The sequence below is a fragment of the Vitis vinifera genome, chromosome 16, assembly GCF_030704535.1.
Source record: "Vitis vinifera cultivar Pinot Noir 40024 chromosome 16, ASM3070453v1".
Lineage (NCBI taxonomy): Eukaryota > Viridiplantae > Streptophyta > Magnoliopsida > Vitales > Vitaceae > Vitis > Vitis vinifera.
In genome coordinates this window covers 7142459-7155236 of record NC_081820.1, presented here as the reverse complement: position 1 = coordinate 7155236, position 12778 = coordinate 7142459, and the positions used below count along the sequence as shown (strand labels likewise).

At 29.2% G+C, this 12778-nt stretch overlaps 1 protein-coding gene across 1 annotated transcript; it reads right to left on the bottom strand.

Annotated features, from left to right (window-relative positions):
* Window positions 1-5486: 5486 nt before the first annotated feature.
* LOC104882091 (transcription factor MYB46-like) lies at window positions 5487-6183 on the bottom strand. Its single transcript, XM_010664022.1, has 2 exons — window positions 5945-6183; window positions 5487-5850 (listed from the first exon to the last, which is right to left on the bottom strand). The coding sequence occupies exons 1-2, from the start codon at window positions 6181-6183 to the stop codon at window positions 5487-5489; spliced, it is 603 nt and encodes a 200-aa protein (XP_010662324.1).
* Between the last annotated feature and the right edge of the window lie 6595 nt (window positions 6184-12778).

The window sequence follows — 12778 nt, the reverse complement described above, 5'->3', positions numbered from 1 at the left end:
AACATTTTATTATATTAAGAAATTTGAATAAATCTTTAAATTATTTTCTTTTTATAAGCTTGTTATGTCAAAGGAAGAAGAAAGACGTTTTTTTATAAATATTATTATAGAGAGATTTTATCTTATTATTATTTATTTTCATTTAGAAAAAAAATTTCTTTAGTAAAGTTATTTAATTGCTTTTTTTATTAAAGTTTTCTTCATTTCTTTCATATCTTCTCTCTCAAAGGGTTCAAGGGAGTTCTATTTCGGAGCACCATGGTTGAAAAAACAATTGGTATTTAAATTTTTTCTTCACTTCAATTTTTTTGTACAAAATTTTTCCATTTAATATTTTTTTTGAATAATGATATTTAAAATATTTTATATTTAATAGTGAGAAGTTTTATTAACACTAAAAAAATAATTAATTAGATTTATATTAGCAAAAGAAACCTAGAAACCTCTAAATTAAGTTTACGTTTGGAAGTACTTTTTGTTTTTAAAATTAGAAATTTTATATAAAAAATAGAATATTGTGTATAAAACATAGATATTTATCTTTTCTTTTTTCAAAAATGATTTTTAGAAATTTTAGAATTTGAGATAGTAAATTTTTTTATATCTTAATTTTTAAAATTTATTATTTTTTTAAAGGTAATTCATTTTTTTTTTTAAGAAAAAAAAAGTTTTAGAAATTTTAGAGTTTGAGACAGTAAATTTTTTTATATCTTACTTTTGAAATTTATTATTTTTTTCAAGGTAATTCTTTAATAGATTTTTTGTTAATCTTATATAAATATTATTACTATTTTCTAGTTTTAAAAATAAAAATAAAAAGTGCATAGAAACAAACATTAATTTGTTATAAAAAATATAAATTAAATATATTCATTTTTGTCACATCTTTAAACACATTCTATTTTGCAAAACCCCTGAAGAAAGCTTCTAATTTTTAGCATAAATAATTGTGAGCTACCTATGTTGAAATTGACTTCTTATAGGGGTTTGTTTTCCGTACATTCAGTGTCTTGGACTTAGTTTTGGAATTTACAATAACACATTCGCTATAAAAATTAAATTCTTGCCACTTTTCCTTATATTTATTTAAATAAACTTATACATTATAAATGTAAAATTATGATATTAATTAAACCGTTTTTTTTATTCTCACAATTATAGTAATTATTATTTACAAAAATGTAATGCCCAAGTCCACGTCCACATGCATCCCAGATGTCATCCACTCAGCTGAAACCTTTGGTCAATACCTTCCTCAATGGCTAAATCATCAACCAAGAAAAAAGAAGCAAATAATAAAATAATAGGTCGAAATGGTACCCGACTATTCTTTCTCAGAAGAAAATTAACCACGATTATGAAATAATAAGAGAATGAAATTCACAAACATGATCTTTACGTGTAACACAGAAAACATTGTATTCCATTAATTGCAACAGCTCAACACCTAAGCCCGTGGCAACAAGGCATCGCCTATTCTATAGATACAATCCGTCTTCCATGACCGAGAGATGAACCTTGGAACCGAGACCCCCAACTAAGGATGGAATTCCAGAGCCTAAACAACTCACTTGGTTATATATATATATATATATATAACCCCATCTTCTCACAACATGGAGCTCTCCCCATTTTTTCTTTTCTATGTAAGGATTTGAGACTGAGACACCCTTGTTTATCTCTGTGTTCTCCCTTGATGTCCCAAGCTCAAAGCGATTTGAAGCCCATGAGCGGGTATTTATAATATTGAGGAGTCCAGCTGCTGCAATTTGCAGCAAGTACAAACAACTGTTGATAGAATTTAGAAAAAAAAGAAAATAAAAAGGCATATCCTTTTTAGCCCACAATTGGTAGGAACCGCCTCACTGGATGACACGAGTGTTTGTTTATTGGTCAAATAAAACGTGGGGTTTTTCTTTTCCTTGAGCTAGCATGGCCATTAACTGGGGCATGTTCAGATATTTTACATTTGAGTTCAAGAATTTTTCTTTTCCTTCTTTCTTTCCTATTATTATTATTATTATTATTTTAATGAAACTTGTGACCAACTTTGGCAAATTAACGCACCAACTTGCCATATAATAACTTACCCGGAATGAATTTCATCTTGTTTTTGTTTTATGAATGTGACGTTCAATATCCCCAAGTCCTTCTTGCTATTTTCCTTTTCTCTTTAATAGAATAACGGGCTCATCTTAAGGCGGTGCTTTAAAATATATGCAAAAATATTTTAATTTTGAGTTTTTCGTTGATAATCTTAAAACTTTTAAGTGGTGTTTGTTTTTTTACTGAATATAAAAAACTAAAATATTTAACTTTTTATATTCAGTTAAAAGTAACCCGTTCATATCTTCCAACATAACTAAACTGAATCTATTGATAATAAATTCAATTTAGTTATATTGGACGATGCCAACGGGTTACTTTTAGCTAAATTAAAAAAATTAAATATTTTAATTTTTTTTATTCAATTAAAAAATTAAATACCACCTTAGTGTAAATATATAAAGTCGGCACATATTTCAAATTTTATCGGTTACATCCTATAAATATATTTTACATATATAAATTTTAATTTTTAAAGAATAAAATTTAATTATTAGAGGATTTTTAAACACTTCTACTTGAAATATTTTCATTTAAATCTCTTTAAAAAAAATAAATTTAATAAATGAAATAAAATTTTAAAGGTACTAATAGATGAAATTTGAAATAAATTTCTTTCCTTTTCTTCATTACATTTTCAAAAACTTTTTTGAGTACGATGAATAAGTGTTCTCTTAACTCTTCCATGACCTCCCCAACACACTCTTGATACGAAATCAACCTCCAGCCATAAATAAGAGATCGAGAGATGAACCCACATCACATTTTACTTTGATGTTTTGATTTAAAACTAGATGCCCTAGGGGCAGTCTTCCCGCTCTTCTTGTTTGCTTATGGTTTGGAATTATGCACTTGTGCTTACGGATAGAAGAAATTTCTAAAATTCTAAAATTCAAAACCATCTTTGTAAAATTCCTCTTTGGATTGCTTACGGATAGAAGAAATTTAAGGTCAACCTTGTGTGGGAGCCTGGGCGACTTTTTGGCTTTTGTCCTTCCTGGACCCTGTGGTAGCAGTAGGGATGGCAATGGGGCAGGTCATTTCGGGTACCCGCCCCGCCCCGCCCCGCACCTAATGGGTCGGGATATTATTTTCCTAAACTGGTATGGGACAGGTTTGAGATTTTTTTTTTAAACCTGGGGCGGGTTCGGGACGGGTTCAGATATTGCCCCGCCCCGCCCCGATTATATATAAAATTAAAATTAAAATTAATTTAAAATTTAAAATTAATTTAATTTAAATTTTATTTTATTATTTTTAATATATAGATAATAATAAATTATTTTTAATAAAATAAGTTATAAAAAATATAATTATTTAATTATTTATAAAATGTATTTATTTTAATATAATTAAAAAAATTAAAAATAATTTTAAAAAAAAATTAAAATTAAAATTAAATAAAAAGTTAAACGGGGCGGGTATGGGAATGTAGCATACCCGCCCGCCCCGCCCCATTTAATTTTTTAAATGGGACGGGGATGGGAATTGCTTTAAATAAACGGGGCGAGGTTGGGAGGGGGGCGCCCCGCCCCGTTGCCATCCCTAGGTAGCAGTGTAAGTCGGCATTGAGCCACATGTGATGCTGCTGATGTAATACTACACTCCGTCCACATCGCACAATTTCACCAACTCAATGTGAAAGATAAAGAAATTACTCAATGGCTTCCTTGTTCTCTCTTTGATTTTTGGAGCTATATATATATATATATATATAAGCAAGCAAAGCTAAACATTTTATTATATTAAGAAATTTGAATAAATCTTTAAATTATTTTCTTTTTATAAGCCTGTTACGTCAAAGGAAGAAGAAAGATGTTTTTTATAAATATTATTAAAGAGAGATTTTATCTTATTATTATTTATTTCCATTTAGAAATTTTTTTTTCTTTAGCAAAGTTATTTAATTACTTTATTTATTAAAGTTTTCTTCATTTCTTTCATATCTTCTCTCTCAAAGAGTTCAAGGGAGTTCTATTTTGGAGCACCATGGTTGAAAAAGCAACTGGTATTTAAAATTTTTCCATTTAATATTTATTTTTTTAAATAATGATATTCATATCTTTTTTTTTTTTAATTTTTTAACCCTATTAAATACATGAATGAATAGAAGCTACTCTTAAAAACATGTTATGCTTTCTTTTTTCTTAAATTTTAATGTTATTTTATTTCTATGTGTTTTTTTTTTTGGCAATAGTAATTTAATTATTATTTCATTTGTTTTGTTGAAGGTTACAAACTTGGGATAATCTTGACTTTTATTTTATTTTTTTATTTTTGATATTCTTATTGTAATGATACTCAAAATTTTAATTTAGCGATGCTTATGTAAAAATGTATATTTTCTTATCGTTGTTGATGAAAACTTTATATTCTTATTTATATATAACCATTCTTGAAAAACATGTATAAGAAATTTGAAAATAAATCCAATAAAATACCTTTTGGGGACGGTCATGAATCACCGATAGAATATACTTCTTCATGTCATTGAAGATTTATACAAAACTTTCAATGGTGATATGTAATTATAGTTAAATTTTAGTTTGATATAGAAATTTTCATACTTCTAATGTAGCTGGTGGGAAAGTAGCTAATTACATGAAAACGGGGGCCCCAACTGGATTTGGGAGATACATGACACCCATGGACTTGGGAATGTGTTATAAATAATATAATTATATAACACTGTTAGGTGTGTTATAAACAATTGTATTGAGGTGCGGCGGAGAAACAATTCTTAGTGATTCAACTCTAGCATGCAAATTGTAAACCTAAGAGATGAATTCTTAAGTTAGCTAGTCAACTGTCGTGTTATGAATTATTCAAAAAGAAAAAAAAAGATCTTACCCTTAGTGTGGAAAAACACGACCATGTAATGTTCCCTTGACTTAAAGGTGATGGAAATTAACACTGAGCCATGTCCATGGGCGTGAGCTTATCTCCCAAATCTAACCTAAAATCCATGCTCTTAGAACAAAGAAGGTTGCCTCTACAACTCTTTGCGGATCCAATGAGACCGATGGCTACACATTATCTCCCGAAACTGGTCAACTGAAGGCAACTCTTAAAATTAATAATCTTTGGAAGTTCATCCCCCTTCATCTCTCTCTCCCTCCAATTTGGTGGTGATTTTGACCCACATGCACTATAACACAATATACAAATGTGGTTTTAATTTTCATAAATATTCTTGATAGTTCTAATTGTATTTTTATTTTTAAAAACAAAAATGAAAAGAACAATTTTTTTCAATGATATGGTAATAACCTTTTACTGATTTTCGTCATGGGGACTAAGTACCCCTCAACATAGCACAAAACCATGGAGAGGATGAAGTTGATGCGATTTAGCGTACAAATCAAAGACTCAGACCACATTTAATTTATTATATTTTGTGATCCATCAGCATCAGGAGACGAAGTGAAAATATTTTCCATGAAACGGTCACTCGGTTCTTGGTCCCTAAGAAGTTCTTGTAAGAAATAGTCACTATATTTTTCAGCTGGGGTGTCCTCGACGATCTCCACTCCTTGATCGGCCTTGGAGGGCTCCAGTGAGGCTGAAACCGGAGCAGGAATGGAACTTGCATCAGGACTACTCGTAGCTCCGAAAGCGATCCCAACTGGGTTCCTGGGAGAAACTTGTGTGTCTTTTTTCGAAAGCTTCTTCTGAAGGGCATTCCAGAAATTTTTTATCATAGTAGCCGTTCTCCCTTGCAGGAGCCTTGCTACTTCTTCCCACCTGAAAAGCCAACACAAGCTCCTTTTAAGTACAGTAAACTCTAAACCCCAAACCCTAATAGCTAGAAAAAAGATGCGAACAAGACGATAATTACTTATTGCCATGCTGCTTTTGGAATCGGATAATGGTGGCTTTTTCCTCTGCAGATAAGGGATTTTCGTTGATATCTTTCCTCAGCTTGGTGTTCCACCTTAGCTTACAACTCTTCGCAGTCCTCAAACTCAGCTCCGCATCCCTTGGGACATTTTCCCAGGAGCTTGGCTCACCACCATTTCTCTCTATATATCGAGAGAGTTTGCCGTCTTCAACCGGTGACCATCGATCTCTTCTCATTGTCTATTTCCCTGCAAATTAAGATGTAAGAAAACCACGTAAATTTTCCACGCTGAACATTACAAACAAATCAACAAAGAATCATTGAAATTTGAGACCTTGAAGATATAAGAGGGCACATGACGTTGCTATAACACAAACCTGTTCTTTATAATGGGGGGATTTCTGATCTTCCTCTACAGTCCATGGCCCTTTCTTCAACCCATTTTTGTCACAGCATGGTGCTCTTCCCATTTTCCATAGAAAAATGGAGATTAGGAAAATATGAAGATGTGAAGAAGGAAGTATGTAAAGAGTCTTTTGAGAATAATATATATAAAACATAGAGAAAGATGGATGAGTAAGGAAAGAGGAAAGTCAAAGGGATTCGGTGCCGTCCTTGGTTCATCAGTCTGTAGACGTGTCCTCCTTTCAGGAGAAAAATCACATCCTTTCTCTTTCACTTACTCTCTCTCTCATGGTAAAGTTTGTATCAGGAAAAATAATAATTTTTTTGGAAAGAAAAATTCGGCTTATTTGGGGCTTTTTTTTTTTCACTTATACGGCTATTTTAAAAAATAATTCTTAAAAAATTGTACTTTAAAAAATAATTTCAAATCTACTGCACTTTTTGCCACTTTGAAAGATGTTTATTAAAAAGACATATTCTATATCATTTTTATATAAATGATACATGTTCAAAAAATTGAATTTATATTGAAAGAGACACCTTCCATAATTTTTATATCAATAACACATGTTAAAAAAATTTGAATTCACATTAAAAGTGTTTTTTCAAGAGACGCCTTTTATAATTTTACAAAATCAAATTTATATTAAAAGTGTCTTTTAATAGACATTTTCATAGTTTTCATATCAGTTGCATAATAAAAAAAATTGAATTTATATTAAAGATGTCTTCTTAAGACACATTTTTACAATTTTACAAAATTAAATTTATATTAAAAGTATTTCTTGAAGAGGCACTTTCAACAATTCTTGTATCAGTTATCCATTGAAATAATTGAATTTATACTAAAAGTGTATTTTCAAAAGACACATTTTACGATTCTATAAAATTAAATTTATATTGAAAGGTTTTCCTTCAAAAGACACTTTTAGTATAAATTTAATTTTTTTTATAGGTCACTAATATAAAAATTATGAAAAGTGTTTCTTCAAAAGACACATTTAGTATAAACTCAATTTTGTGGAATTGTTAAGACTCCTTCAATGTAAATTAAATTTTTTTCACTGTGTAACTGATATAAAAATTATCAAAGATGCCTTTTCTAGAGACACCTTTAGTATTAATTTGATTTTATAGTATTGTGGAAATGATATTTTTTTAGTATAAATTCAATTTTTTTTAACATGTATGATTAATAAAAAAAATTATGAAAAAATGTCTTTTGAAGAGATGTCTTTAATATAAATTCAATTTTATGGAATTATGAAAGGTGTCTATTGAATAGATACCTTCGGTGTAAATTCAATTTTTCTTTAACATTTATGGTCAATATGAATAATAAAAAAGGTGTCTCTTTAATAAACACTTTTAAAATGGCAAAAAGTACCATAGATTTAGAATTATTTTTCAAAGTACTATATTTTAAGAATTATTTTTCAAAGTATCATTTCTAAGAATTATTTTTTAAAATAGCCGTTTAAGTAAAAAAAAAGCCCATGTGGGGCTTTTTTTTAACTTACACGGCTAGTTTGAACTTTGAAAAACCTCTTATTTGGAGATGATATGTCAAACCCAGAACCGTATTGATTCCGAGAATTAATAAGTATGAAATTATTTTAGTAAATAATTTTGTTTGGGTTGGTATTTAGCTTTCACCAACATTGCACCCATGTATGACGCTTCCATGGACTTCTACACTTCGTGCATTTGACTGCATTGCCCAGGCCATGAGGCTTTCACGCTGGCAATACCCAAAAACCCCCGGGAGATAAAACTGATGTAGACGATGGTTGCCCCACACTCGATGTAGAACCCTGGGAGATAAACTGATGGAGACGATGGTTGCCCACACTCAAAATTCGTTACCATAAGATATTAACATCTTTGTATTTTTTTTTATTAAAAATGAATAATACTAATTGTCAATAATATTTTACTTAAAATGGATAATGAATAAAGTTTTAATTTTTTAAATATATAAATGAGTTAAGTTTTTTTATTACATATGCACACATTTAGTACTTAATTTTAAATATAATATTATATAATATTTTGATTTAATCTATAATTAATTAGATTAGTTTTTTATTACAAAGTATTCATAAAAATCAAAGGATTTGTTAAAAAATTAAAAATATTAATTATATTTAATTAATTTATAATATATTTACTTAGTATTTTTTTTAAATAGCTATGTGTATAGGATAAATAGTAAAGTCATGACTCATGGTATATCAAATTTCCTTTCTTAGTTTTTTTTAATGATTATATTTATTTTTTAGTTTTAAATTATTTTAAAAAATTATTAAATTCATTAATAAATTCAATAAAAAGTGTCAGTTTATTTTTCTAGTAAAAAAATTTATAAAAGTTTAAGTATATATAAAAATAATAATACAGTTAATATAAACCAATTTTTATCCATTGCTGGGTTGAACATACGTTCGCCTTAGGATGCTGGGTCCCATTGCATATGTTAGGCGGGCTTAATTACTCCTTTTCGGTTCAAACTAAATTGGAGACCCTTATCTGGAAAGCACGGTGGGTCAAACATATTTGTGATTTCCCATTGCTGGGTTGAACATACGCCTTAGGATGCTGGGTCCCATTGCATATGTTAGGCGGAGTTTTCCTCTGTGGCAGATAGTGTCAGCTAAGCTTTCCCAACCGCCTGGTAAAAGCTAACAATGAATCTCATAACTCTTGGAAGGTAAGATTTTGATTTCTTGATATTTTTAAAATAATAATCTCAAACTTTCAACATCAAGAATGGTGTTCGATCCAAATTTTCAAAGTAAAAAAGTCAATTTTGGAGTCAAGCAACTCCAAGAGGGCGCATGGAGAGCCCCACCCCCACTTCCCTTAATTTCATGTCAAAAAGCGGTTTATCGTACAAGGGTTTAACTAATCATATAACATGTTATATCGTATACGGTCAAACCATCCCTTCTACACATGCTATGACATTTTGAACAATAATTTAAAAACATGACTACTGCGTATATTTTCTTGGGTTGAGGGGACCCAAAATTGATTTTTTACTCATATAATTTACGTTAATATTTAATCTCACTTCTCTCATTTATGTCAATTTTCTGTTCTTAGACAAAAAGATAATTACCTACTCTTTCCGTGTCATTCAAACAAATTAAAGTTTGTACTTGGCCTAGTTGCTTCCGTCATCTTGTCCTAATAAGAGAAATTACATCCAATTCACCCTAATTTGCAGCAAATCATGGAGATGGAAAGAGTCATGGGTGGTGTGGGGGTGGAGTGAGGGCGGTGGGAGGGGAGGATGCAGTGGGTGAAGATGGGAAAATGGTGAGAAAGAGAGAGGGAATGGGTAAAGGGAGAAATAAAGTAAGGATAGGTCTCAGATAAACAATCGTATACTACACCAATTGATTACAAGTATTCTCTTAGGGTGATAATAGACTGGGTTAAAAAAAATGTCATATCCTTTATTATTTACCTTTAATTTATTTATATATATTTTAAATTTTTATAATTATTTAAAAATGTGATAATATATAAATTATATATTTATAACGTCATCGATTTGAATTCGATTTGATTATAGGTTCTATTGGTTGGACTACTAAACTGTAAATTGGAAAATTTTCCAATTTAATGATTAGTTCAATTTTTATAACATTGTTAAAAGGAAAGATAAACCAACAATCTGTTTTATTGTGACTCATATTTGCCTTTTTTATATAAAATTTATAATAATATCTTTAGTTATATTTACAAAAGATAAAATCTGATTTAAGTAAAAACTTACCTTAAAAGTAAATGTACTTTTTCACTATTTTGATCATTTAAAAAAAAATCATAAAATTTTTATTACATAAATTGTCTTACAATTCTAGAAATTAATGAAGTTAGAGTTTATTTCCTAAAATATACTTATAAATAGTTAAAGTTTTTTTTCATAAATTTAAATGATTAAGATTTGATTCTTATAGGGTGATTGGTATGAAATTGAATATATAATAATGGACTTAGAATTTAATTTTTCTTAGATTTGTATAAGAAAAAAGTAATGCAAAATTAGAACTTCATGAATTGATACTAATGGAATTAGAATTTGATTATGCAAGTAATTACTACAAAATTAATGCTAATAAAAACAGGATTTTATAGTGTAAATTGCATATTGTGATGTTAATATAGGAGACATTAAGGTTCATTTCTATAAAGATGGTTGTTCCAAATTCCCAGGGCTTTCAAGACCTGGGCAAGGCTTATTTGATTGGCAGGGTGTCTGATTGTTATTTGGGTTGCTTTGGGCTTCATTTGTTTGTATGGGCTTTGGGTTCAGTTTTGGTTTAAAATCTAATTTGGACTTGGTTCATGGGCTTGGGTTATGATCATTGATGGAGAATATGTCCTTGTTTAATTTGGGCTTTCTCTTGGGTTATTTTTGCTAGGTTGTTTGGAGTGGCCAAGATTGGAATGAGATTGATTCCACCTGCAACACAACGCAAAAACTCCTCAAACTGATGATCATGTTGTCATATACAAATAAATCCTCACTAGTTTTTTCATTTTGATAACTATTAGAAACATGTATTAATACTTGAGATCAGAATCCATTGCCAAAAAATAAAGAAATCATACCACGTGAGTCTCTCTAAAAAGTTGATCAAAGAACATGGCCCTTCATCACTTAGAATAGTGCAACCTTATTTTCTTCTTTTTTTCTCTACCACTTTTCATCAATATACCAAAACTCACATGTTATTTATATTTGGGCCTAGAGAATACCCAAATAAAAATAGCCCAATTCACGGGCTTAGAAAACTTTTCATGAGTTGAATAAAACCAATGATGAACATATTGGTACTTCGATTTTACGGATATATCGGAAATATATCGACGGATATTTTGGAAAAAAATATTGGTAGGTCTAAAATTGATCAAAATTTATAAATATATGTATAAGAAAAACTTCATAAAAATGTAATTAGAAGTATAATAGATATTTTAAAATTGTTTTATTAAAGAATTTGATATATAATATAATTTATCATATTTGATAATAATATCGTATGTATCGATAAAAAATATGAATTTTATAAGTATACATTTATTATTAAATTATATCAAATATTATTTTTTATTATAATATGCTTAATTTTAAAATATATATTAATATTAAAGTTATGATCCATTTAATTCAATTATATTAAATGATATAAAATAAATTGTGATATATGTACAATTTTTTAATATTTAATTAATCTATTAATGATATTAAAAACACTATAAAGAAAATTATCATAATAATTTTATATTTTTGATAATCAATTAAAAGAAATTTTTTGCATTTAATTATAAAATAATTATAATTAATTTGTTACCTAAAATATTTTTTTAAATATTTTCTTTATATGATTACTTTGAATATTTATGTTTACTGCAATATATTTAATAAGGGACAAACTTACTCCAGTGATAACGTGAGTTGAAGGTCAAACCTTTTGTTCGAGGTTTGAATCCCCTTAACAACAAAAATCACAAAGCATTTTTGAGGAGCACTGTAACTGATGGTACTGTAGTAGACGCACTATAACATATTTGACATGTTTTGACCATCCGATATATTGAGAAATATAGCAATTTTTTCCTAAATTTCGTCAGAACGATATTTCTTCATCTAATATCGTTTTTATAGTATACACGATATATCATCTATATATGTCAATATTTTCATCTATGATAAGAGAGTTCAAAGAAATTTTACTGATTGCATTTTTCTTTATTGAGTGAACATTGAAATCCACTTTTAAGGCAATAAAACCTTGCATTGGAGTTACTGTTCCAATATGACACAAACTCTCTTAAACTAAAACAAGAACAAAATGACTCTAAAAACCCTACAAAAAGGGTAAAAACGGAAACTCTTAAGGTGTCTCTAAAGTTACACTATGAATTTGGACCCCCTCCAAAAAGTCTCCAAAAATGACTCAAAAGTCGATGTTAAAGTCGAGTAGTAGCCAGGCTACCAAGGAGCACAAGAACAAACACATACTAAGGAAAAAATTGTACGTGTGCTATATGAGGACACAAGGCATAGGATATTAAACAATATGATCGAAACTCGGGTATGAGCTAAAAGGACTATATCGTGCATAATGGAGGAGGAGAAACTCCAAAATAGTATGATGAAGAAGTGAAAAGCACATACACAACAAAGTGAGAAGTATGGTGGAATGTGAAACTACGAGAACAAGGCATGCAATGCTAGTGATCATGAATGTCAAGAGTTATGGTTCCGAATGATAAGACCAACTCTAAATACTAAACTGAGAAAATAATGGCTTTGAAAACCAAACCAAAAACCTAACTCTAAACACTAAACTAGAAGGCCCATAGGTGAAGACTTACATTGGTGATACAACTTAAATGCCCATAGATGTT